The sequence below is a fragment of the Sugiyamaella lignohabitans genome, chromosome A, assembly GCF_001640025.1.
Source record: "Sugiyamaella lignohabitans strain CBS 10342 chromosome A, complete sequence".
Taxonomy (NCBI): Eukaryota; Fungi; Ascomycota; class Dipodascomycetes; order Dipodascales; family Trichomonascaceae; genus Sugiyamaella; species Sugiyamaella lignohabitans.
Window position 1 is genome coordinate 3,185,611 of NC_031672.1, and position 27,697 is coordinate 3,213,307.

A 27,697-nucleotide genomic window follows, 5' to 3' on the forward strand; every position below is an offset into this window, starting at 1 on the left:
GGCTGTTCATATTTGATAATTTGCATAGATATATTTTTATCCGGTAGAAACCCGATTCTTCAGTGACAATTGGCTTACAATGTCTAATGACGCTGATGAAGTAAGTGTGTGATTTACGTGCTTCTAGTGAGTGTAGAATTGCTCCAAATCCCTTGAATTTTGCATTTCGAGTTAGCTTTTGAGATTTTGGAAGTGATAACCTGATATGATAGGGGATAACAGGGCCCGGTGTGGAGTTTTACTCGCTGGAAGCTCAGGTAGGATCCGTTAGGGTCCGCTAGGGTTCGATAGGGTCCGCTCAGTTACTGACAATGTACAGATTCGTCGAAAGAGACTTCAGAAATTAGGCGGTAGCTCGTCCTCGAGCTCAGTGGCTTCTGGTGCTGAGAATAAAGCAGTTGCAGGTGCATCTCCCACTGTGAATAGCCAACCTACTATCCCGTCGCCAGTTATCAAAGCTCAAACCGCTAGTACCAGCAGTCCTGCTACATCTATCGAAAGCTCTCCTGCTGGCTCTAGTACTCCTTCTGTTTCAGTGCCAGCTTCAATTCCACATTCAACACCTGCTACCACCCCAGCTGCTGCCACTCCGGCTGTTACCACACGTCCTCAGATGAGCTGGAAGGAATGGCAAAATAAAACCATCCAGGATGTGCTGCAAGTGTCTCTCACGCCGCGAAGTGACTACTGTGTTTTACAGTCAGTAGCTGACGAGTTAAGTTCGGAAAATGCCGAGCTTGTTTTCACAAAAGAGCTGTTGGATCAGGTATTCTGGAGCCGTTTGACTGAACAGAAATGTCTTCCTTCTGTATTTGATTATCTTCTTGGCTGCTGGACTCGTGCTGCCAGTTCCAGACGTCTTTTAAAGCCCAAGCATGGTGTGAATCCCCCTGATTACGAAGAGAAGTTATCTCTATTGAATGAGATTCAGAATTTTTCAGTTAATTTCGCAGTCATTTCTGGCACTGCTGATGCGGATGAGGGTACAGGGCTTTATTCAAATATTGGCGAAAGACTATTATCTAAAGCTAGTTCAAACAGGTCACCATTGCCATGGGAATTTATAGACGCCGTTATTGCTCGTGCTGAAGAGCAAGAGCTAACAACTGTGCTTCTTGGAGGTGTATTTTCTCAGCTAACTAAGTTGGGTGCTAAGATTTTTCCACCAGATCTCACTACAACATTAATAGATTATAGACCATATTTCACGGTTCTTGAGAATCTTACCTCCATTAAGCTTGTCGCAAGCTCATTACCACTGCTGGACAACTTTGAAATCTCGGAAAAGACTGTAGTACCTCCTCCACCAACACCACCATCCAATCCTCCAGTTCCATCTGTACATCCAACTGAAGCCTCACAAATCATAACAAACACAATCCTGGGCCCCTTTTTTGCGACGTCCCCAATTGACCCGCCATTTTGCTGGGGTAACTTCACCAATCCAGAAATAATGTCACAGCCAGAAATTGATCGGGTAGCAATTGATATTCGAGCCGAACTGAAGGTCGTTCAAGAGCGGTTGTTTTTCATTTGTGATAAAATTGTTCGTGCTTCTCCGGCGTCACGGCAAGCTCTTCTTGAATACTTTGGCAAGATTCTCGACTTGAACCACAGACGTACTGCTATGCAAGTAGACCCCAAAACCGTATCTCCAGATGGATTCATGCTGAATATAACGTACGTTCTAACCAAGTTCAGTGAACCGTTTGCTGACTTGTACGGAACTAAACTCGACAAAATTTCCAAAGACTACTATAGTCATGACCCGGTGCTGGACATTTCTGAAGAAACCAAGATCGCTAGTGATATCCAGGCGTCAAATGAGTATTACAAGGTCTCTGCATCTACTACCAATGTCAATTTCATTTCGCATTGTTTTTTCCTGACTCTGGGTTATTTCCATTATGGATTGGGTGGTACAATTCAGTCCAGTTCAAGACTAAAGAATATCATTGAAGACCTGAAGCATCATATTGCGAGAATCGAAGCCGAACTACCACGTTTCGAAAATACTCCTCGCATCAATTTTATCAAGAACGCACTTGACAATGCTAGATTGCAACTTAGACAAGCTCAGGGACTTCGAATTTCTAGTCAATGCGTGCTATACGATATGGACCAGCAATCAGTGTATCTTGAAATGGCTGCCTTCCAGCTTATGTTTTTAATCCATGTTGCCAGCCTGTCTCAGTATCCACCAGCTTCTAACCTGGCATTGCCGTTCCAGAACAACATAGGACCCGACATTTTCATCAACTACCCAGAATATCTCATCGAGGCACCTATTTCACTAGCTCTGTATATCTCGCGCTACCTGCCTCATATCCTGGTGAAGAATTCGCATACTCATGTTCCATTGGTTAACTTTTGTGTGACATTTCTCTCAAATACCGGCTATATCAAAAATCCGTATCTGAAAGCTAAGCTAGTGGAGCTGCTTTTCTACGGATCTATTGATTATCAGAACGGACAAAAGGGATACTTTGTAAACATTTTCGACTCTGACCCTCTGTGTCATAAGCATCTTCTTCATTCGTTGATGAATTTCTATATTGAAGTCGAGCAAACTGGAGCGTCTTCGCAATTTTATGACAAGTTCAATACCAGGTACTACATCTCGCAGATTATCAAGTGTATCTGGGCCAACAGCATTTATCGCGCAAATCTAGCAAAGGAAAGTGAACAAGACGTCGACTTTTTTGTTCATTTTGTGGCTCTTCTTTTGAATGACGCCACTTACCTTCTGGACGAGTCGTTGGCCAAATTGGGTGAAATCCACAAACTTCAAAAGGAACTTCCTGCTGTGGCAAGTCCTGAAGAAGACCAAGAGACAACTGAAAAACGAGGCCAGTTAGAACAGGCCGAGAAACACGCCACTTCGTATATGCAGCTCACAAACCAGACAGTGGTCCTTTTGAACTTGTTCACATCAGCAATTCCCAAAGCATTTGTCACTCCGGAGATTGTCGACAGGTTTGCAGCCATGCTCAACTACAACTTAACTGCGCTCGTTGGACCAAAGTGTCGGGAACTAAAAGTGCAGAATCCTGAGAAATATGGATTCAATCCTCGCGAACTGTTGTCACGAATCGTAGACGTTTATCTCAACTTACAGAAAGAAGAGCCTTTTATCAAAGCAGTGGCTCGAGATGGCAGATCGTATAATCCAGCAAACTTTGATCGAGCCGTCTCGGTACTGGGAAGATGGGTATTAAAATCTCCTGCCGAACTTCAAACATTGTCTCAACTAAGAGAAGCAGCAGAGCTCGTCAAGCAAGAAGACGAGCAGGGTGAATTAGAGCTCGGTGACATTCCAGATGAATTCCTCGATCCACTAATGTACACGCTAATGGAGGAGCCAGTCATCCTACCCTCTTCGAAAGTCACTATTGACCTCGGTACTATCAAGTCTCATCTGCTCAGTGATGCAAAAGACCCGTTCAACAGAGCTCCACTCACAATCGAGCAGGTTATCCCCAATACTGAGCTGAAAGAAAAGATCCAGGCATTCAAGAGAGAGCAACGAGAAAAGTACCTCGCTGCTAGGAGCAACATGGACACTTCCTCGTAGCGATATACTGAATATATGTATCCATAGAATTACTTCTGACAGGGGTATCTCAGAAACAGGACTTGGCCCTCGACTGTTAAAATCTCCGTGAATACAGGTGAACTGTACTTGAGTGTGCCTCCGGCGGCTGGGGCTCCGCCCCAGACCCTGGTTGCTCCTCTCGCTTTGCTCGAGTCGTTTCGTCGCTGGTTTGCTCTCACCTGCGAAGCGAGGCAGGTTTGGAAAGCTGCCAAATAATGGATTAAATACTATCGGATATGCTATAGATGAACCTCGTCAATGCTTTCAGGAGTGTCGATATAAACCGTATCTGAGCCCGGGGACAGTTCAGTGGCAGTTTGCTTGCCAATGCGACCAGGACCAAGAGAAACAAACGTTTTACACCCATTGGAGTTCGCGTACTGTATAGAGTCCGACCACTGCACAGTTTTTGTGAGAGTATCAACGACACTAGCTTGTACTTCGTCAAGGGTCTGAAATGGGTTCGCTGTGATGTTGGAGATAATGGGTGTTTTTGGTGGCCAATGCCACGTGAGTGGGCTACGGTTGGCAGCTGTAGCAAGTGTTGTGTCTAGAATTGACTGCATTGTTTCTTGTCCAGGGGTCATTATTTGGGAATGGAATGGTCCAGAAACTGTCAAATCTCGTGTACGCAGTCGGATCTTGTTTTCTATAAACTCAGATGTTGAGTTCAATTGCTCAATTAACAGCTTGATCTCATCCTTGACTCCAGAAAGTACTATTTGCGACTTGGAATTTATATTCCCTATATCGACCAACTTGTTTTGTTCCACGGCCGATGTCAAAAGTGAAGTTGCAAGAACGTTTTTATGCAGATGTTCAGTACCGGCTGGCGGAAGCATTACCAGAGTCATGCCAGTCTGTTTATTCGTTTTTGAGTGAAACAAATCCGTGGCAGCCTCCATTGACTTCCCACGTTGACGAACTATCCATGCCGAGTCATAGAATTGCAGGATTCCGGCAGCTGTCCAAGCTGTGTATTCACCTAACGAATGGCCCAAGAAGTATCCATACTGCACATGGGGCTGCGAAGCCTCGAGTATTTTGTAAATGGCATATCCAGCAGCAAGAAGCAGTGGCTGGGCATTCGAAGTCAAATTGACACTTTCCTTGTCAGGTCCTGAGACCCCTGCCTCATTTATAAGTGCCACTGATATACGTTCTTTCAGCGATTCATCCAACTCTTCCAGTATTGGCTCGACAATTCCTGGGTACTTCTTATGAAATGGAATCAACATTCCAAGCTTCTGAAACCCCTGACCCGGGAAAAGCAGTGCTTTAAGCCTATTAGTCTGTGAAGAACCATATGCTCTGCTCAAGACCCTGCTCATCTCGACATGCGTTGAAACTGGCCATCAAGCGAATATCAAAATTAAAATGTGCATATCTGCCGGTCTGATGTGGGGAAGTGTTTTTTTGGTGCTTTGAATTTAATACACGAACCCGATAGCATTTAATTTTAAGTTTTCATAGGAAATACAAACTACAGCCACTAGCAAATGATCTGGTGATAAACAGTGTTAGTTGGATAGAAAAAAAATTAAAAGTTGTGATGTGAATCATTGGTCTCCGTTCCTCTCAGGACAATCTTCCAAGAGCCATTATGAAGAGGTTTAATATTTATTATATCTCTTGGTCACAGACTTTCAAAAAAATGAAATATTAACTCTATTAACTGAATATTAGCTGCAAGTCAAGATCGAACTCCACTCCAGCTAATCGCCCTAACTAGTTAAGACTTTATAATGGTAATGAATCTGTTACTAGGTCTAGTGTTTATTTTATACCTTAATCGTCCAAGAGCGTGCCATTGCATCAGGTTATTTGTGATATTTCAATAAAGGGGTATTTCCGACATATCATATGCCACTCGTAGTGGGAGTATTACTGTTAGCGCGGTTCAGCCTGAAATTGACCGTTTATGGTGAGAGCACCTTTTAAGGGCTAAATTTAGTAGCTGGTGGTTGAAAATATATACTGCAGGGAAAAAATCAACAACATCAGCGCGGCGTGTAATAATTGGGAAGCTCGTTTATTGTATCGTTTAATTAGTATCTAATCAGAATTCGGTCAGATAATAATAGCCATACTTTTGTTTCTTTGTCAACACTTTTATTTTTTCAATCCGGTTTAAACATCTGATTTCGTTGTTCACAAAAAGTTTATAGCTCCTGTTTCAACTAGTATTTGGATTTGCTAATAGTCCCTACTAATATTAGAAATTCTGGCGTTGTAAAAGAACCCTGGTCAGTCACACTTTCGCTTCAGGCTTTTAGGATATTTTTTTGTAATTCCATTCGGTATCGCTGGCACTGGGACTTTATTGTGTTTGCTCATCATCTTATAGCGAACCCAGCAGAAATCCAATAATCAAGGGAGTTTAAAAATGGGTTTTGGCGATTTCGACATTCTCTGTCATAGAACATATCTACCGCTGTGCTCACTGGTGGGTCCATATAACCACGAGGGACTATCGGCTGCGGAAACAACTCTGTTTCCTACTGGTATCATTCCAGGATGTTTTGCCAGAACTATTGTACTAGCAAACACCATTATTTTTAATGTTGGTAATGCATTTATGCACATTGGAGCTATTGGGGTTCTGGTATTAATCATATTCAATGTTCGCAGCAAATACACGGCCATTGGACGAGTGGAAATCCTGCATTTTTTCTATATTTTTACAGCTCTGACTATGATTTCTTTGGTGATTGATGCTGGCGTCACTCCTCCCGGTTCTCCTTCTTATCCTTACTTTGTAAGCATCCAGTCCGGTCTTACGTCTGCTCTATGTTGTTGTCTGATGTTGAATGGCTTTTTGGGTTTTCAGCTTTATGAAGATGATACTTTCTGGTCAAAATGGTCACTTCGAGTCATGAGTTTTTTGGCTTTTGCGTTGACTTTTGTCGTGAGTTTGCTGACTTTCCAAGGTTGGGGTGGTGATTCCATGTCACCGACAAATACCACTGGCTTATTTGTAGTGTTGTACATTCTCAACGCTATTTTCCTAGCTGTGTATTTTGCTTCTCAGCTTACCTTGTCTGCAATCATTTTACAAGACTTGTGGGCTGTGGGAGCTGTTTTCTTGGGTGGCTTTTTTTTTGTAGTGGGCCAAGTTCTTCTGTACGTTTTTGCTGAAACAATCTGTCTTAGAGTCAAGCATTACATTGATGGTGTATTTTTTGCGACCGTGTGCAATCTGTTTGCTGTCATGATGGTATACAAATATTGGGATATGATTACTTCTGAAGATATGGAGTTTGGTGTCAGCAACAGAGAAGCACATTGGGAAGTTAAGGAGTTGATGGAAGATGACCAACGATATGACAATGGTAGTGAATACGCTAGCTCGACTTATGGTCTCACTCATTTCCAGTAGTGCATCTACGATCCTGGATATCAAAACGTTGCTGAGCATGTTCAGTATATCAAATATATCCATACAATGAACAGGTATGCTCTAAGCTATCCTAAACTACTGTAGTACATTCCACAGTAAAAACAAACCAAGTTTTATATATTTTAGGGGCATTTATTTCTGTTTAGATTGAAATATGGATCGATGGGTAAATGGATCTGTTATCAGGGCGTACCTCGTCATCTCACAATTATTTACTTATTTAATAAATTATTATATTATAGATATTAGGCTATTTTATTTGGTCATTGTCACCGATTCTTAAGCATACCGAGTACAATACAAAAATGGTTTTTGGTTAGGTAAGCGTGACTGAGCATGAACCAGCACCGACTTTTGTACGCCGCAGATCAGATTGTAGATCGTGAACATTACTATATATTTTTGTGCAGCTGATGGAATATATATAAAAATCAAGACTTCGAGCTTCAACATCATATTTTAGAGAAAACTTAGTGTTGAGTTTTGTGACACTTTTCTGAAAAATATTATCTATTTTAGTAGTCGCCATGCCAGTAGCAGCTGATAACTTGATCAGGCTTCAACGACAGCCTGATCTGACTAGAAACATTTGCATTTTAGCTCATGTTGACCATGGTAAAACCTCTTTATCCGATTGCTTATTGGCAACCAATGGTATTATTTCTCAAAACCTCCAGGGAAAAATCCGCTATTTAGATTCTCGTCCTGATGAACAGACAAGAGGAATTACAATGGAATCGTCGGCAATTTCTCTGTACTTTCGAGTTGCTAAACGGCCTACTATAACGGACTCTGACGACTCTGCCACCCCGGCTGCACCAGTCATTAAAGAATATCTCATTAATTTAATTGATTCTCCTGGTCATATTGACTTCTCATCTGAAGTATCGGCGGCATCTCGTCTATGTGATGGTGCTGTAGTGCTGGTCGATGTTGTTGAAGGTGTTTGTTCTCAAACGGTTACTGTTTTAAGGCAGAGCTGGGTTGAAAAATTAAAGCCAATTCTTGTTTTAAATAAAATGGATCGTCTTATTACGGATCTTCAATTAACTCCAATGGAGGCATATCAGCATATCACTAAACTAATTGAACAGGTCAATGCCGTAGTGGGTTCGTTTTTTGCGGGCCAGAGAATGGAGGATGACTTGAAATGGAGAGAATCAAATGAAAATAGAGGTGCTGATGCTCAACAGGAGTTTGTCGAAGCTGTAGATGAAGAGTTATATTTCGCTCCCGAGAAAAATAATGTGGTATTTGGCAGCGCAGTCGACGGTTGGGGCTTCAATATCTCTCAGTTCGCAGCTATATACGAGCGCAAGTTAGGCATAAAAAGAGAAAAGCTAGAAAAAGTTCTTTGGGGAGACTTTTACTTTGACCCCAAGACCAAAAAGGTACTTCCAGGATCATCTAGCAGTTTAAAGGGCCGCAATTATCGCCCATTATTTGTTCAATTAGTTTTAGAAAATATTTGGGCCATCTATGATTCGACGATTCTGAACAAAAACACGGACAAAATCAATAAAATTGTCAATGCTCTGGATCTTAAAGTGATGCCAAGAGATATTACATCTAAAGACTCCAAGTCACTACTGGGCACCATTTTCAATCAATGGATCCCCATTTCAAGATCTATTTTGCTCAGTGTCATTGATATCATACCTTCTCCAGTCAAAGCCCAAAAGGAGCGAATGCCTGATATCTTGTCAAATACTCCTGGAAATAAAAGCATATCTCCCAAAGTGGCTGATTCTATGATAAACTGTGATCCTAATGAACACTTGACAGCGTTTATATCAAAGGTAATTGCTGTTCGTGAAAAGGACTTGCCAGTGAAGAGGATTTCTGGTCAGCTAAGTGCGGAAGAACGAATTGCTGAGCTAAGGAACAAGAGCCGCCATGCCAGAGAAATTGCCTTGTCACAAGATGCTGGGCTTGAGGAGTCAGTACAAATGCTCTCTGTAGATAATGATGGCGAAAATACCGAAGACGAATCACGTGAAGTGGTAATTGGCTTTTCGCGAGTTTTCAGTGGAACTTTGAAAGCTGGTCAAGAAGTTTATCTCCTTGGCCCAAGATACAACCCATCTGTACCTGAAAAATACATCACGAAGCTGACTATTTCAAATCTGTACATTCTCATGGGAAGAGATTTGATTCTCATTGATGAAGCTCCCGCTGGAACGATAGTCGGTATCGGAGGGTTGGATGGCCATATTCTCAAGAGTGGCACTTTAGCAGATGTAGCCACTGGTAGCCCTAATCTTGCGAGCTCAAATGGTATCGCTGCCCCCATTCTCAAAGTTGCAATTGAGCCTATTAACCCCTCCAAATTGCCAGAACTTGAAGCTGGCTTGCGGTTATTAAATGCCTCTGATCCATGTGTCCAGGTTAGTATTCAAGAAAATGGCGAACATATTCTAGCCACTGCCGGTGAGTTGCATTTGGAACGATGCATCAAGGATCTTCAAGAGAGATTTGCCAGGATTGATGTTCATTATTCTAAACCAGTCGTACCCTTTAGAGAGACCATAGTCGAGACCAAAGATTGGAAGTCTCAGAATGGTAATCCTAGAGGCTATGCGGAAATTAAAATTGGCTCAGTAACTTTGAAACTAAGAGTATTCCCTTTGTCGGCCGAAGTCAGTGAATTTTTAAACAGCAATGCCAATAAGTTAAGGTCTATAGCCGACAAACAGAAGAAGCCTATTTTAAACCCTGGTGATAATGACAGTGTCAATTCCGATGAAAAGGTATTTGATGTTGAACTTGATGAAGAGGATACGTCTCTCGCCGACACTGAATTCAAGGACTCTGATTTGAAGACTGTTCAATATCAATTAGAAGAAAAGATAAAAAACGATAAAGCTCTTAGGCGTTTTATTCAAGCACCGTGGAGTAGCATTGTAAGCTTTGGTCCTAGAAAAATTGGGTCAAACATTCTTTTTGATGAATCGAAAACATTTTCACGGCTTTTGTTTAGTGAAACCGATTCTGTTAGGTCTGAGTATGAAGATAACATTATTACCGGTTTCCAGCTTGCGGTATCACAGGGTCATTTATGCGGTGAGCCTGTCACCGGTGTAGGTTGTGCGATCACTGAAGTTTCTATTGACGAAACAGAGGGTGCCGATGGTAGTTCGGTTGCTCTACAGAGACGGGTAATATCTGCAACGAAACAGGCCATTTACGACGGTTTGACCGATTGGTCTCCCAGGCTCATGTTGGCTACTTATCTTTGTGATATTCAGGCTACCACTGAGGTACTGGGAAAGGTCTATGGAGTTATAACGAAACGTAAAGGAAAAATTATTACTGAGGAGATGAAAGAAGGTACTCCTTTTTTCACAGTACACGCCTCAATCCCTGTGGTCGAAGCATTTGGCTTTTCTGAAGAGATTCGCAAGAGGACGTCTGGTGCAGCAAACCCGCAACTTGTATTTAACGGATTTGAAATCTTTGACCAAGACCCCTTCTGGGTCCCCTCTACTGAAGAAGAACTTGAAGAACTTGGTGAATTGGCAGACAAAGAAAACATCGCACTTTCTTATGTTACCAGTGTTCGCAAGCGGAAGGTAAGTTAGGAAATTTATAGACCATGGCAATTAACGCTCTTTACTAACGTATTATAGGGATTACCTGTGCACGTCAAAGTTGTCGAAAATGCTGAAAGACAGCGAACATTAAAGAAATAGAAATTTAGGAGTTTTACTCTGGAATAAAGGTTACATCTATAATCCCAATCAATTAGTTTGGCCCGTTTGTAGTAGCAATATCCCTCCCTGATCTCTTTTTAAATTTTTTATTTTTTATTAGTTATAATTATTATTATACATTAAAGGATAGAAAAGAAAGAAATCATAAAACAATCATACAAGAAATCATCACAAAATCACATTAAAAACAAAGACACGACAAGACTGACGATAACAGAGCCCGAGACTGCTCTAATTCCGGAGGCACCACTGGACTGCGCAATTCCAGAGCCTGACTCACCATTGTTGCCAGCTCCAGAACCATTTCCAGAGCCAGAGCCAGAGCCCGAACCGTTACCAGCACCTGAGCCATTACCTGATCCTGAGCCAGAGCCATTACCACTACCAGCACCGGAACCAGATCCTGAACCGTTACCAGCACCTGAACCAGAGCCTGAACCGTTACCAGCACCTGAGCCAGAGCCAGAGCCGGAACCAGAACCGTTACCAGCGCCTGAGCCATTACCTGATCCTGAGCCGGAACCGGAACCGTTACCAACACCAGAACCATTACCTGATCCTGAACCAGAACCATTGCCATTACCGGCACCTGATCCAGAGCCATTGCCAGAGCCGTTGCCAGCACCTGAACCAGAGCCCGAACCGCTACCAGCACCGGAACCATTACCTGAGCCGGAACCAGAACCGTTACCAGCGCCTGAGCCATTACCTGATCCTGAGCCGGAACCAGACCCAGATCCGTTACCAGATCCCGAACCACCGTTACCAGCTCCTGAACCATTACCTGAACCAGAGCCATTTCCGTTACCGTTACCATTACCATTTCCGTTACCATTTCCACCATTAGGACAGTCTCTGCAGCTCAAGGTAGGCTCACCAGAAGCAGTGTTACTGGTTTGCGAACCACCATTGTTAGAACCTGCAGAGGCAGAAGTGGCGAATGTTGAACTAGCAGCTGCTCCATTGCCAGATGTAGTTGAAGACGAACTCTTGGCTCCATTTCCACCAGCAGTCGAAGTAAGAAGCGTGCTTGAAGAAGAGGAAGCTGATTCAGACGCACTAGATCCACCATTGGGACAGTCTCTACAGCCCAAAGTAGGGCCAGAAGCAGAGGCAGAGGCGGAAGCAGAACCAGTGGCAGAAGCGGAAGCACCAGCAGAAACAGAACCACCAGCAAAACCAGTGGCAGAGGCGGAGGCAGAAGCTGAAGCTGAAGCTGAAGCTGAAGCAGAAACAGAAGCAGAAGCAGAAGCAGAAGCAGAAGCAGAAGCAGAAGCAGAAGCAGAAGCAGAGGCGGAAGCACCAGCAGAAGCTGAAGCTGAGGCTGAGGCACCAGCAGAAGCGGAACTAGAGCCACCATTTGGACAATCTCTACAAGCTAAAGTAGGACCAGCAGAGGATGATTGAGCTGATGAACCAGAAACGGCTGCACTAGATGCAGAAATGGATAATCCAGAAGAGGCGGCACCAGAGCTCGTCGCAACCGAGGAGCTGACTCCGTTGGAAGACAATCCCGAGCTAGCAGCAGCTGAGCCTGAACCCGTCGAACTAGCAATAGTACTAGAAACAGCAACACTGGATGAAGCAACAGATGAGGTGGCAGAACCACTTGATACAGTACTATTTCCAAATGAGAATGGGGCTCTACTAATAGCTGATGAACTGGATGAAGCAACAGAAGATGTGATTGTACCAGAAGAAGATGCGACTGAGGAAGCACCGGAAGAAGCAGCTGACGAAGCACCAGATGAAGCGGCAACAGACGATGCTCCTGAAGAAGCAGCAGCAGATGAGGCACCAGATGAAGCAGCAGCTGACGAGGCAGCTGATGAAGCTCCTGAAGAAGCAGCAGCTGAAGAGGCGGCAGACGAAGCTCCTGACGAAGCAGCAGCCGAGGACGCTGCCGAAGAAGCACCAGACGAACCAGCAGCTGAAGAGGCGGCTGACGAAGCACCAGACGAAGCAGCAGCTGAAGAGGCGGCTGACGAAGCTCCTGAAGAAACAGCAGCTGAAGAGGCGGCTGACGAAGCTCCTGAAGAAACAGCAGCTGAAGAGGCGGCTGACGAAGCTCCTGAAGAAGCAGCAGCTGAAGAGGCGGCTGACGAAGCACCAGATGAAGCGGCAGACGAAGCAGCTGAGGAGGCAGCAGAGGACGCGGCAGAAGAAGCACCCGAAGAAGCAGCAGCAGACGAGGCAGCTGATGAAGCAGCAGACGAGCCACCGTTAGGACAATCTCTACAGGCTAATGTAGGACCAGCACTCGAAGAAGCAGCTGCCGATGAAATAGTTGATGATGCGCCTGAAGAAGCAGCTGACGAAGCTCCAGAAGAAGCGGCAGACGAAGCAGCTGAAGAAGCAGCTGAAGATGCAGCTGAAGAAACTCCAGAAGAAGCAGCAGAAGAGGCAGCCGACGACGAAGCAGCTGACGAAGCAGCTGAAGATGCAGCTGAAGATGCCCCAGAAGAAGAAGCGGCAGAAGAAGCAGCTGAAGAAGCTCCAGAAGATGAAGCGGCAGAAGAAGCAGCTGAAGATGAAGCAGCTGACGAAGCAGCAGAAGAGGCAGCAGACGAAGCGGCAGAAGAGGCAGCAGACGAAGCTCCAGAAGAAGAAGCGGCAGAGGAAGCAGCTGACGAAGAAGCAGCTGACGAAGAAGCAGCTGACGAAGAAGCAGCTGAAGAAGCAGCTGACGAAGAAGCAGCTGACGAAGAAGCAGCTGAAGAAGCAGCTGACGAAGAAGCAGCTGAAGAAGCAGCTGACGAAGAAGCAGCTGAAGAAGCAGCTGACGAAGAAGCGGCAGAAGAAGCAGCTGACGATGACGCGGCAGAAGAAGCAGCTGACGATGAAGCGGCAGAAGAAGCAGCTGACGATGAAGCGGCAGATGATGCAGTACATGTCAATCCAGTAGCAGATGCACTGTTACATTGAACTGTGGGACTTTGAATGGTAGCGATTGTACCAGCAAGAATACCAATAGTGGTGTTGTACAAAGTGATCAATGTGTTGATAACACCTCCAAGAGTCTCAAGAAGAGTCAACAATGGAGTAGTAACAGCACATGGGAAACCAAGATCTGAAATCAATGTCTCTAGAGCGTCGTACAACGTAACAATAGCATCAAGATCCGAAGCTGAAAGACCTTCAGTGATGAAATTAGTAAGATCACTGGAGAGGCCACCGATAAGGGATGATAATGCCTCTTCAAGAGTTAGCTCATCACAAGGAGACAAATCACCAAGGGACTCAATGGTGCTGAGAGCTTGAGTTAACGAGGTGGAAGCATCTGCATAGTCACCATTAGTAAGAAGCTGGCCAACATCATTAATGGTAGTGACTAAGTTCAAAACTACACCAGAAGCAGTACAGGGTACAACAGTTGTAACAGTGGCAGTACCAGAACAAACTGTCTCAGTAGCACTGATAGAAGCAGTAGGGCCACTTGTAACGGCAGCTGAAGAAGCAGCAGACGAAGCAGCCGATGAGGCGGCAGAAGAAGCAGCCGAGGAAGCTCCTGAGGAGGCGGCAGAAGAGGCAACCGATGAGGCTCCTGAGGAAGCTCCTGAAGAAGCAGCTGAAGAAGCCGCAGAGGAAGCAGCTGAAGAGGCAGCTGACGATGAAGCGGCAGAAGAGGCAGCTGACGATGAAGCGGCAGAAGAGGCAGCTGACGAAGAAGCAGCTGAAGAAGCAGCTGAAGAAGAAGCGGCAGAAGAGGCAGCTGACGAAGAAGCAGCTGAAGAAGAAGCGGCAGAAGAGGCAGCTGACGAAGAAGCAGCTGAAGAAGCAGCTGAAGAAGAAGCGGCAGAAGAGGCAGCTGACGATGAAGCGGCAGAAGAAGCAGCTGACGATGAAGCGGCAGATGATGCAGCTGACAATGAAGCGGCAGATGATGCAGCTGACGATGAAGCGGCAGATGATGCAGTACATGTCAATCCAGTAGCAGATGCACTGTTACATTGAACTGTGGGACTTTGAATGGTAGCGATTGTACCAGCAAGAATACCAATAGTGGTGTTGTACAAAGTGATCAATGTGTTGATAACACCTCCAAGAGTCTCAAGAAGAGTCAACAATGGAGTAGTAACAGCACATGGGAAACCAAGATCTGAAATCAATGTCTCTATAGCGTCGTACAACGTAACAATAGCATCAAGATCCGAAGCTGAAAGACCTTCAGTGATGAAATTAGTAAGATCACTGGAGAGGCCACCGATAAGGGATGATAATGCCTCTTCAAGAGTTAGCTCATCACAAGGAGACAAATCACCAAGGGACTCAACAGTGCTGAGAGCTTGAGTCAACGAGGTGGAAGCATCTGCATAGTCGCCATTAGTAAGAAGCTGGCCAACATCGTTGATAGTGGTAACCAAATTCAAGACAGCACCACTGGCAGTACAAGGGACAACAGTTGTAACAGTGGCAGTACCAGAACAAACTGTCTCGGTGGCACTGATTGATGCAACTGGTCCGGTTCTCACAGCAACTGAGGAAACTCCTGACGAAACAACAGAGGAAGCAGCCGAAGAAGCGGCCGATGAGGCTCCTGAGGAAGCTCCTGAAGAAGCAGCTGAGGAAGCGGCAGAGGAAGCAGCTGAAGAGGCAGCTGACGATGAAGCGGCAGAAGAGGCAGCTGATGATGAAGCAGCTGAAGATGCAGCCGATGAAGCAGCAGAAGAGGCAGCTGACGAAGAAGCAGCTGAAGAAGCAGCTGAAGAAGAAGCGGCAGAAGAGGCAGCTGACGAAGAAGCAGCTGAAGAAGCAGCTGATGAAGAAGCGGCAGAAGAGGCAGCTGACGATGAAGCGGCAGATGACGCAGTACATGTCAATCCAGTAGCAGATGCACTGTTACATTGAACTGTGGGACTTTGAATGGTAGCAATTGTACCAGCAAGAATACCAATAGTGGTGTTGTACAGAGTGATCAATGTGTTGATAACACCTCCAAGAGTCTCAAGAAGAGTCAACAATGGAGTAGTGACAGCACATGGGAAACCAAGATCTGAAATCAATGTCTCTAGAGCATCGTACAACGTAACAATAGCATCAAGATCCGAAGCTGAAAGACCTTCGCTGACCAAATTAGAAAGATCACTCGAAAGACCGCTGATAAGAGATGATAGGGCCTCTTCAAGAGTAGCTTCATCACAAGGAGACAAATCACCAAGGGACTCAACAGTGCTGAGAGCTTGAGTCAACGAGGTAGAAGCATCTGCATAGTCACCATTAGTAAGAAGCTGGCCAACATCGTTGATAGTGGTAACCAAATTCAAGACAGCACCACTTGCAGTACAAGGGACAACAGTTGTAACAGTGGCAGTACCAGAACAAACTGTCTCAGTGACACTAATAGAAGCGGTAGGTCCGCTAGTAACGGCAGCCGACGATGATCCTCCATTAGGACAATCTCTACAAGCCAATGTTGGGCCGGCACTAGACGAAGCAGCCGAGGATGCCGCGGAAGAAGCAGCAGAAGAAGCTCCCGAGGAAGCTCCCGAGGAAGCTGCTGATGAAGCAGCCGACGAAGAAGCAGCAGAAGAAACAGCTGAGGAAGAAGCAGCAGAAGAAGAAGCTGAAGAAGCAGCTGACGAAGAAGCAGCAGAAGAAGCAGCTGACGAAGACGCGGCAGAAGAAGCAGCTGACGATGAAGCGGCAGATGATGCAGTACATGTCAATCCAGTAGCAACGGCACTGTTACATTGAACTGTGGGACTTTGAATGGTAGCAATTGTACCAGCAAGAATACCAATAGTGGTGTTGTACAGAGTGATCAATGTGTTGATAACACCTCCAAGAGTCTCAAGAAGAGTCAACAATGGAGTAGTGACAGCACATGGGAAACCAAGATCTGAAATCAATGTCTCTAGAGCATCGTACAACGTAACAATAGCATCAAGATCCGAAGCTGAAAGACCTTCGCTGACGAGGTTAGAAAGATCACTGGAGAGGCCACTGATAAGGGATGATAATGCCTCTTCAAGAGTAGCTTCATCACAAGGAGACAGATCACCAAGGGACTCAACAGTGCTGAGAGCTTGAGTCAACGAAGTAGAAGCATCTGCATAGTCACCATTAGTAAGAAGCTGGCCAACATCGTTGATAGTGGTAACCAAATTCAAGACAGCACCACTGGCAGTACAAGGGACAACAGTAGTCACAGTGGCAGTACCAGAACAAACGGTCTCGGTAACACTGAGAGACGCAGCGGGTCCACTTGTGACGGCAGCCGAAGAAGCAGCTGAGGAAGCGGCAGAGGAAGCAGCTGAAGAGGCAGCTGACGATGAAGCGGCAGAAGAGGCAGCTGATGATGAAGCAGCTGAAGATGCAGCCGATGACGCAGCCGAAGAAGCGCCAGACGAAACGGCAGAAGAAGCAGCTGACGACGAAGCGGCAGAAGAAGCAGCTGACGATGAAGCGGCAGATGACGCAGTACATGTCAATCCAGTAGCAGCGGCACTGTTACATTGAACTGTGGGACTTTGAATGGTAGCAATTGTACCAGCAAGAATACCAATAGTGGTGTTGTACAGAGTGATCAATGTGTTGATAACACCTCCAAGAGTCTCAAGAAGAGTCAACAATGGAGTAGTAATAGCACATGGGAAATCAAGATCCGAAATCAATGTCTCTAGAGCATCGTATAATGTAACAATAGCATCAAGATCCGAAGCTGAAAGACCTTCGCTGACGAGGTTAGAAAGATCACTGGAGAGGCCACTGATAAGGGATGATAATGCCTCTTCAAGAGTAGCTTCATCACAAGGAGACAAATCACCAAGGGACTCAACAGTGCTGAGAGCTTGAGTCAACGAGGTAGAAGCATCTGCATAGTCACCATTAGTAAGAAGCTGGCCAACATCGTTGATAGTGGTAACCAAATTCAAGACAGCACCACTGGCAGTACAAGGGACAACAGTAGTCACAGTGGCAGTACCAGAACAAACGGTCTCGGTAACACTGAGAGACGCAGCGGGTCCACTTGTGACGGCAGCCGAAGAAGCAGCTGAAGAAGCAGCTGACGAAGAAGCAGCTGATGAAGAAGCGGCAGACGAAGAAGCAGCTGATGAAGAAGCGGCAGACGAAGAAGCAGCTGATGAAGAAGCGGCAGAAGAAGCGGTACATGTCAATCCAGTAGCAGCGGCACTGTTACATTGAACTGTGGGACTTTGAATGGTAGCGATTGTACCAGCAAGAATACCAATAGTGGTGTTGTACAAAGTGATCAATGTGTTGATAACACCTCCAAGAGTCTCAAGAAGAGTCAACAATGGAGTAGTAATAGCGCATGGGAAATCAAGATCCGAAATCAATGTCTCTAGAGCATCGTACAACGTAACAATAGCATCAAGATCCGAAGCTGAAAGACCTTCGCTGACGAGGTTAGAAAGATCACTGGAGAGGCCACTGATAAGGGAAGATAATGCCTCCTCAAGAGTAGCTTCATCACAAGGAGACAAATCACCAAGGGACTCAACAGTGCTGAGAGCTTGAGTCAACGAAGTAGAAGCATCTGCATAGTCACCATTAGTAAGAAGCTGGCCAACGTCATTGATAGTGGTAACCAAATTCAAGACGGCACCACTGGCAGTACAAGGGACAACAGTAGTCACAGTGGCAGTGCCTGAACAAACGGTCTCGGTAACACTGAGAGAAGCAGCAGGAGCACTGGTAACGGCAGCTGAAGAAGCAGCTGAGGAACCAGCAGAAGAGGCAGCTGACGACGAAGCAGCAGAAGAAGCAGCTGATGAAGCAGCTGACGAAGAAGCAGCTGAAGAAGCAGCTGAAGAAGAAGCGGCAGAAGAGGCAGCTGACGATGAAGCGGCAGATGATGCAGTACATGTCAATCCAGTAGCAGCGGCACTGTTACATTGAACTGTGGGACTTTGAATGGTAGCAATTGTACCAGCAAGAATACCAATAGTGGTGTTGTACAGAGTGATCAATGTGTTGATAACACCTCCAAGAGTCTCAAGAAGAGTCAACAATGGAGTAGTAATAGCGCATGGGAAATCAAGATCCGAAATCAATGTCTCTAGAGCATCGTATAATGTAACAATAGCATCAAGATCCGAAGCTGAAAGACCTTCGCTGACGAGGTTAGAAAGATCACTGGAGAGGCCACTGATAAGGGACGATAATGCCTCTTCAAGAGTAGCTTCATCACAAGGAGACAAATCACCAAGGGACTCAACAGTGCTGAGAGCTTGAGTCAACGAGGTAGAAGCATCTGCATAGTCACCATTAGTAAGAAGCTGGCCAACATCGTTGATAGTGGTAACCAAATTCAAGACAGCACCACTGGCAGTACAAGGGACAACAGTAGTCACAGTGGCAGTACCAGAACAAATAGTCTCGGTAACACTGAGAGACGCAGCGGGTCCACTTGTGACGGCAGCCGAAGAAGCAGCTGAAGAAGCAGCTGAAGAAGCAGCTGACGAAGAAGCGGCAGAAGAAGCAGCTGATGAAGAAGCGGCAGAAGAAGCAGTACATGTCAATCCAGTAGCAGCGGCACTGTTACATTGAACTGTGGGACTTTGAATGGTAGCGATTGTACCAGCAAGAATACCAATAGTGGTGTTGTACAGAGTGATCAATGTGTTGATAACACCTCCAAGAGTCTCAAGAAGAGTCAACAATGGAGTAGTAATAGCACATGGGAAATCAAGATCCGAAATCAATGTCTCTAGAGCATCGTACAACGTAACAATAGCATCAAGATCCGAAGCTGAAAGACCTTCGCTGACGAGGTTAGAAAGATCACTGGAGAGGCCACTGATAAGGGAAGATAATGCCTCCTCAAGAGTAGCTTCATCACAAGGAGACAGATCACCAAGGGACTCAACAGTGCTGAGAGCTTGAGTCAACGAAGTAGAAGCATCTGCATAGTCACCATTAGTAAGAAGCTGGCCAACGTCATTGATAGTGGTAACCAAATTCAAGACGGCACCACTGGCAGTACAGGCGACAACAGTTGTAACAGTGGCAGTACCGGAACAAATAGTCTCGGTAACACTGAGAGAAGCAGCAGGAGCACTGGTAACGGCAGCTGAAGAAGCAGCTGAGGAAGCAGCCGAAGAACCAGCTGAAGAGGCAGCTGAGGAGGCCGCTGAAGAAGCAGCTGATGAAGAAGCGGCAGAAGAAGCAGTACATGTCAATCCAGTAGCAGCGGCACTGTTACATTGAACTGTGGGACTTTGAATGGTAGCGATTGTACCAGCAAGAATACCAATAGTGGTGTTGTACAAAGTGATCAATGTGTTGATAACACCTCCAAGAGTCTCAAGAAGAGTCAACAATGGAGTAGTAATAGCACATGGGAAATCAAGATCTGAAATCAATGTCTCTAGAGCATCGTATAATGTAACAATAGCATCAAGATCCGAAGCTGAAAGACCTTCGCTGACGAGGTTAGAAAGATCACTGGAGAGGCCACTGATAAGGGACGATATTGCCTCCTGAAGAGTAGCTTCATCACAAGGAGACAGATCTCCGAGAGATTGAATAGTGCCGAGAGCTTGAGTCAACGAGGTAGAAGCATCTGCATAGTCACCATTAGTAAGAAGCTGGCCAACATCGTTGATAGTGGTAACCAAATTCAAGACAGCACCAGTGGCGGTACAAGCGACAACAGTAGTTACAGTTGCTGTACCAGAACATATAGTCTCAGTCACACTCAAAGCCGGCGGTGGAGCCGGTGGATCGGCCGACACCGTACAAACTAGAGCTGGAGGACTGGATGGGGGGGGACAATTGGCAGTAGCTGGCCCCGTTATCGTCGAAATCTTTTGTCCAAACACTCCAGCTGCTAAATTAAAAGTATTAATAACGGTATTGAGGGTTCCTCCCACTCCGTCAAGAGCCACTAAGAGGGTATTGGCAGCAGCACATGGAAGACCAGCATTTGCTACGAGAGCTTCAATGGCTTCGTAAGCATTGACAAAAGCATTAAGATTATTAAAAGAAGGGACATTTAAAACCAATGCAGTAAGGTCAGTACCAAGACCATTAATTAGCTGAAGCAGCGCTTGTTGAAGAGTGGCCTCGTCACATGGAGAGAGGGTTCCTAAACTTTCAATTGTAGTTAAAGCAGAAGTCAAGGTACTTGTAGCTTGAGTTGGGTTGCCACCGGCAAGTAAGCTTCCAGCATCATTTAAGGTTGTAACTACATTTTCTAGAGTTCCAGTAGCAGTACACTGAACGACAGTGGTTACAACCTTGGTACCAGAACATATAGTCGTAGTGATCGACTGGGCATTAGCTCCAAATAGTGATAGAGCAAAAGTTGCCGCAGTAGCGACAATACTGAGCCTGACCATTTGTTGTATTTAGGCAGTGAAGGGGTATTGTACCTAATGGTCAGTCAGAATAAATTAAAGATGAAATACAATCAATAAAAAATCACATTAAGGCGATGTCATTGTATTTATGCTCTTAGTTACTGCTACTGCTACCTCTCCTCCTGTAGAGATAGAATTTAAGGACTGGATCAAGGAAAAAAGCAAAGTGTGACATGACATCTACCTAATTGGTCTCGGAGCCATGTCGCTTGGCAGGTAGATACTCTACGAGATACACTCTGTTAAGTGACATTTCTCCTCGCATATACTTGTTTATAATGGCTACTAAGATATTTTAGGCAATGGTAGACAATTATGTTGCATTTAGGCGGATTATATAGCCGATCTGCTACTATAGCAGCATGTGGAGATTGAGGAGCTGAAAGTTCTTGACTGTTAAGTTTCTCCCAAAACAACAGTATCCAGTATCTGAGGTGGTGAATATATTATGTCTGGTAGGGACTTTTTTGTTCAACCAGTTGTTATTTGATATTGTGGACAGCTTTTTTGGAGACCCAAGCACAAGTATTTTTTGCGTCAGTAGGTAGAAACCAGTTTGAATGAAGAACTTCGGGTTTGCAAGTATTTCTTTTCCCAGCCCATTAATTAATCCAGCGATATAATTTCTTTTTACATTATTGTTCCCGAAACACTGTCAGGCAAATTCTTTTGTTCCGTTCCTTCATGTCTAAAAATATCAGGTATCTGAGATTGTATTACCCCGCTATATCGAGTCCGGTAAGCCCGTATATTGACCATGCATGAAGCATATTAAGGGTTCAACGATTGGACATCGCATGTTGGTCAATACGTGATCCGATTCAGGAGTTTGCATATAATCAAGAACTATGGGGTTTCTGCACTCAACCTAAATTAGCCACCTGCATGGGACTGCACGGGGTCTGTTTCCACTGTACTGGTTAACTAAATGATCGGAAGCGTGGTTAAAGTTTCTCATGTCTGTGCCGTTTGTTTTCGTGATGTTATGATATACTTTTTGACCTGCAAGGAACGAGACGTATGATTTTGGAAATTTTTTGGTTTAAATAATTGCCATTATAGTGCGGATATATTAGGATTTTCGTAACATTAGCGCTTTCTCGGTGAAAGTCGAAGACTTCTGTCTGGAAGCCTTCTATGACGCTTGACACAGTTACATTAGCTTAGTGATCTCCAGATATCCTTCGTTTAATGGTTAAAGCGTTATGCTGGAACATATGGTGCATTAGTAGCTGTCGCTCTTAATTAGGTAATTTGGAGATCATACCTCTTAATTTCTTTTTAAACCATTTTGATGCAGGTATGTGGATTGGGCAGTCGTCAGAGTTTTCAGGGTTGACAAAAGAAAAGTGTACCAGTCTATTGGAAATTATACTACAGTTGAGTTAAGGTTGCCAAAAGTGTACCTTGCGTGAAGAATTAAGGTAATAAGCTGGAGAAAATACTTGAAAACAAGAAGGGGGAAAAAGATTGGAAATAAAAAATATCCGTTGAGATGTTTAGGAATATCACGAATATCAACCGTCTTTAATAGAATATCTTTCTTAATGTGTAGAAAACGGGGGGAATCCACTGAAAATCGTGGTCAATCCGGGATGATCCCTATAAACGTCTAAATTTGTAAGTCTAATTTTGGAGTACAGTTTTTCGGTCCCAGGCAGTTTGATTTAAGTGCATCAAGATGCATTGGATACGGCATGTATGCATGCAGATATAGTGATATTCCAATGCAAGTCTCTAGTTTAATCTTAGTTTTTCACTAATTGATATTGTATGCGTCAAATCGGGCCATATGCTTGAAAATAGCGGTGATCGGATTGCAGACTCGACATATGAAGGGAGTCTGCTGAAAGGCGAGTTCTGGTTTCTCACCCGCGCCCACTTTGATCTTGGCAGACAGGAAGGCAAGCCTAAGAGTTTGGTATATATAATGGACATGGCAACAAACGCCATAATTCCGATTGGGGACAGGGTCTCTTAACGTTACAAAGAGTATAGCCGTGGCTGGAGGCGAAGTAAGGCGACTTTGTGCAGGAAGAGGCGGACTGTGATAATGACGAGGCGGCATCTGGAAACAAGTTTCATCGAGATATCTGAGATTTGGGAGAATGCTGGCAGTCATAAGCGGGCCCCTTCAACATGATAATGGGATCAATTGTCTTATCAGTTATCAGTGCGGGGTTTAAACTCAAGCTTTAGAGTTCATGTTACTGAAGGCTCAGGGCAGGGGTCAAGTTTATATTCTTAGCGTTTAGATAAGAAACAGGCGAACGGCCATAATAAATAAAATTTTGAATATATGGCATTTCGGACATCAAGGCTTTGTATCGGTAGATCTTGTTAATAGGAACTATAAAAAATCTAGACTGATCATACCACCACCAGAACCATCACTCAGATCGTATCGAGTCAATTTCAACTCTTTGTGGCGGTGGATATTCGGGCGGATGTTAACGGATTACAAAATTGGCTAGTACGGACACACTCCGGAACTGACTGGATTAAGTCTAGATTTAGACTATTTGGCGGCGGGTTGGGCCTGCACCTGTTCAGCTGTGACGCTCCACGTTCTATGCACAGTATGCAAGGCCTCAACGTGCAGACAAGTGCATATATACAGGAAGACTTTGGACTAGTCAACTTTAAGCTTGGCGATCAGCATCAAAAGTGGCATCCGAATCTTAGTATTTGAGAAAGGCTGACAATCTGAGAAACGGCTATACGAAAAGATAATCATTAAAAGGAGCCCGAAGAGGTAACTTCGATAGGCAGAGGGAATACCAATAAGCTCATTAAAAGCGGTAGAAGGAATGCTTCCCGTTATATGGTTAATCCTTAAGAAGATGCAACTTAAGCCATGGAAGGTGCAGTGCATGCATGTATCTCGGCAAAACTGCACAACAATTAAATCACCTCGGGATTCACTGGCTATTTTTTGCACTACATTATTTTATTCGCTCAATTTGTGTTCGCCAAAACATCTACTTCCAGTAACCGACATAACAGTTTGAATATTAGGGGGGGCTATAGAAAATCCGGCCATTTTGATCCTGGTTCCGTCTATTCTAACTTTATCTGGTAATAAGCCTTTGTGGCGGGAATCCGATGACACCCGTTTACATCCCTTTATCTCACTCGCTGACCTTTCAGATGATGCGGTCGTTTTGTTTTTTTTTTATTTTTTGGGTTTCTTTTTGAGTAGTGCAAGTGCAATTTGACTTTATAAGCCTCGTACATTTACTAGTTTCTTTTTTGGTTCAAGTTGGATCTAAATCCGATCATTACATTTCTGCTCTCAGCTCCAGCTGCCTTCTAAAGTAATTAGTACCTACATTGTTGGCAAGAATTCAGTCATATGAAAGATTTGGTTCCCGATCTACCGCCTCAGTAGTTTCTGTTTGTGTTGTTGGCGTTAAAGTTTCATGGGCATAAAGTTTATCAGGATAAATTGAGGTGTTTTTTTCAGGATCACGGTAATTCTTCTTCCGCCCTGTCTATATGTTGTTTTGCGCTATGAACCTATATGCAGCAATACATGCAATAGACCAATTGATAGTAGCATGTTCCGACCGATGAAGGGGTCTGGATTTGTCCAATAGCCAGCATGGCGGTCATTTCTTCGTTCTCAATAGTACAGTTCGCTTTGGGTGTCTAGAATGTTGGGCTGTGATGCCGGACGCATTATTTCTTTTTTATTTGTTTTTTATCAACATCTTGACTACCTCCTACAGACAGAGATACCCCCCCCACCCAGTTGTGAATGTCTCTCATAAAACGCCTGGACGTTATCTGCAGGGTTTGAACCCTACTTTTGGACTGCCACCCACCAATGTCGAAGTCTTCATGAGGAAATGTTCGAGAACTATTTATCCTATTCTCCACATTCTCGGACTTGTATCAATAGTCTTGGTTCGTTTGGAATTAGTTCTTTTTTTTCTAATAATGTTATCAAGCATTGGTTAATAGTTAATTCAATTTATAAATACTAGCTTATAGCCCCGTGTTGTCAATTAAATCTGATACTAAGCCAAGCCACTACTAACCTCACCTATCTTTACTATTCATGTTAGTACATTTGGTGATCCGGCTTGGTGATCAAACCGAATGATTGACAACTGTACTGCCTTGCTAACGGGCGTGTCCCCGACGGATAATATGTGGCGATACAGTGTGGTACATGAGTATTGAGGCGAGCGCCGAATAGCAACCATGGATCAATTGTCAATTTTGTACTCTACCATTGAGCAGCTGTGTGCTGCCAAGCTTTGGTAACAACTCTGATACGGTGATATCACCCAGCCAACTCTGTCAACCCATCCAAATCGCCCGGTGTCTAAAACCAGCTAACAGCAGAATCTCACTAGTGAGCCAGCCAATAATTAGGACCAGTCTAGTTCTGATGGTACAGGTGAATCTCACAACCTCCCACAAGCTCCCCCAACCCTCTACAACCTCCCAACCTCTGTAACCCTCTCAATCCCTCCTAGTCCCCTCAGCTTCCTAGTCCCCTCAACCTCCTAATCCCCTCAACCTCTCAGCCCCCCTGCAAAGCCCTCTGACACGCCCTGACCCGCCTTTCAACCTCTCACCACCACACAAAACCGACCAGTGTTCTTCGCATAAACTAACCTCTTAGGACAAATCAGGCAAATGTAGTCACCCATCTGCACTGCATCGATCGTACACCGACAGACAAAGTCGCTGATCGAGATCGTCACCTTTAAGCTACTGTAAGTCAAGATAAGATAAGGTAGTCCGAATGATTCCCTTTGTTCCGCAAACCAGGATCCAAGATGTCTTTGTATCGACAGCAAATTAACAGCGGGCGTATATGCAATTGTTTATTACAATTTATTTCTGGATACAGTATTCATCATCTGAGCATATGAAGTGCCAAAAAAAAAAATTCATGGTCATGTTCTAGCGTAAGGTCACATTCAGCTTAATTACCTACATACCATAACGCACTGCATTAGCAGCAGCTGTCTCAGTTCACAAAAATGGCGCCATTGACCAATGGGATGCCAGTTTCTAGTTCATTTGCACAGTACTTGCAGCTCCTGGTTAACCAGTTACCAGCTGCTGTAGTATTAGCCGGGTGATATTCCACACTAATTGGCTCTGCACTGCTTTTACAGTACTTAAGCGCCAGCGCCGGTCACTCTAGGCATGCTTGGCCGCAAACTATAGTTCCTTCCTTCCTTCCTTAGGCTATCCTTGGACTCAAAACTAACTGAGACAATCGAAGAAATCTTGAATGTAGGGGCTGGAACTTTGAATCTGTCTGTCCATATGTCGTTAAAAGTTGCTTCAAAAGAATCATCATTCATTGGAGCTTGATGCTCATGCCCCACCCCCTCTTATTGTTACTAATTAAGGATTTCGGTGTCTTACCGGATCGTCTGCAGGAATGTCAAGGCGGTAGCCGATCTGTCTCACATTCTAACTATGCGGTAGCCGTATTCAGTTAACGTAAGCGCATCTTGAATATCGATCTTACAACAACCATATCCTACCTAGCTCGGTCTGAGTTATTTGTTGTGTGTTTACCATTGTCATGGAATTTAGTAAGGAATTAGTTGACATTAGTTTCTCTCATTTTCACGTGACCTTGACAGATTTTGGTCATGTGACTTTTGTACGGTAGGTCATGTGACTTGGTTTAATGGCTATTGAAGTAGTATGAGAAATTGTTTGTTCTATCCGTATTTATAATATATGTGATTTTTAAGTTAGTTTTTGCTATTGTTTGATATCTGTTTTTTGGGTCGGTTGTATATGCTTGTTAATTGTGGATCATATTTTGCGATGCGTTTAGAACACACAAAATACGTAGATATCTGGCTCGTCTCGAAGTCTAACCTGTTCTTAAAGTAATTTAAACTGTGAATTAAATCCGCAGAAGCGAGATTGACTAGCTCATTAACTTATAACCAGTGAGAAACAGAGAACCAGAATAAGAGATTCTAGATATATGTTTTATATTTACCATATCAGATATCACCAGTCACTCGCCTCACTCGCCACAGACGGCTCAAAACTTGACGAATCACATTGGACCTCGATTCTAATCCGCTCTGTGACCAACATGTCAAGTCGTTGGGTGTTACGTGTTTGCATGGTAGCAGCAGGCGACACATCAGTAGGAAACCAACAGTGCAGAGAAATTGAACTTAGGTAATCAATTGAATTAAACCGGTGGACTAAATAATATACCACACCACTACATAAACCCGGCCGGATACTTGGATCAGCCATATCATTACATCGTATAAAAACCTCCTGGATTAATTCTATGGATCTGGTTGACATTTTTTTCCGATGATTGTATATTTTTCCGCCCGTTACACCCCCTTGGATTTTAAGTATTGACCAACCCCCCCTTACATGACCCCTGCATTACCTCCTGCCTGCCACTCAACTTCTCTCCCTGCATATGTGGCTGACTTGAAACGACGCACTCTATTTCATGCACACGACGAAGCACTAATTTGAACCAGACCCTGAATATCAGAAGTATCGTGTCCATAGTACGCTTGAAAATCATGGAATGAAGGAGACATGTCAAGGAGCCGATTACTGAGAATTATTGAATAACACAATACGACCCCTTGTAAAGGGTTTCAAGGGGGGCAAGTACTTTTCAGACTGATGTTCGAGA

The 27,697-nt window shown here is 44.4% G+C and overlaps 6 protein-coding genes across 6 annotated transcripts; 5 read left to right on the forward strand and 1 right to left on the reverse strand.

Annotated features, from left to right (window-relative positions):
• Positions 1–79: 79 nt before the first annotated feature.
• On the forward strand, positions 80–3,574 carry UFD2 (ubiquitin-ubiquitin ligase UFD2; the record flags this gene model as incomplete). The annotated part of the gene is made up of 2 exons (XM_018877855.1): positions 80–100; positions 272–3,574. 2 exons carry the CDS (start codon positions 80–82, stop codon positions 3,572–3,574), a joined length of 3,324 nt encoding a protein of 1,107 aa, XP_018735216.1.
• Positions 3,575–3,834: 260 nt separating this feature from the next.
• MCT1 ([acyl-carrier-protein] S-malonyltransferase) lies at positions 3,835–4,926 on the reverse strand (the record flags this gene model as incomplete). The annotated part of the gene is made up of 1 exon (XM_018877856.1): positions 3,835–4,926. The coding sequence occupies one exon, from the start codon at positions 4,924–4,926 to the stop codon at positions 3,835–3,837; it is 1,092 nt and encodes a 363-aa protein (XP_018735217.1).
• Positions 4,927–5,981: 1,055 nt separating this feature from the next.
• On the forward strand, positions 5,982–6,974 carry CHS7 (Chs7p; the record flags this gene model as incomplete). Its single annotated transcript, XM_018877857.1, has 1 exon — positions 5,982–6,974. The coding sequence occupies one exon, from the start codon at positions 5,982–5,984 to the stop codon at positions 6,972–6,974; it is 993 nt and encodes a 330-aa protein (XP_018735218.1).
• A 548-nt stretch (positions 6,975–7,522) lies between these two features.
• Positions 7,523–12,115, forward strand: RIA1 (GTPase RIA1; the record flags this gene model as incomplete). The annotated part of the gene is made up of 2 exons (XM_018877859.1): positions 7,523–10,567; positions 10,928–12,115. 2 exons carry the CDS (start codon positions 7,523–7,525, stop codon positions 12,113–12,115), a joined length of 4,233 nt encoding a protein of 1,410 aa, XP_018735219.1.
• A 36-nt stretch (positions 12,116–12,151) lies between these two features.
• Positions 12,152–13,633, forward strand: AWJ20_1011 (uncharacterized protein; the record flags this gene model as incomplete). Its single annotated transcript, XM_018877860.1, has 1 exon — positions 12,152–13,633. The coding sequence occupies one exon, from the start codon at positions 12,152–12,154 to the stop codon at positions 13,631–13,633; it is 1,482 nt and encodes a 493-aa protein (XP_018735220.1).
• A 396-nt stretch (positions 13,634–14,029) lies between these two features.
• Positions 14,030–17,167, forward strand: AWJ20_1012 (uncharacterized protein; the record flags this gene model as incomplete). Its single annotated transcript, XM_018877861.1, has 4 exons — positions 14,030–14,652; positions 15,040–15,546; positions 15,934–16,392; positions 16,780–17,167. The coding sequence occupies 4 exons, from the start codon at positions 14,030–14,032 to the stop codon at positions 17,165–17,167; spliced, it is 1,977 nt and encodes a 658-aa protein (XP_018735221.1).
• Positions 17,168–27,697: the final 10,530 nt, after the last annotated feature.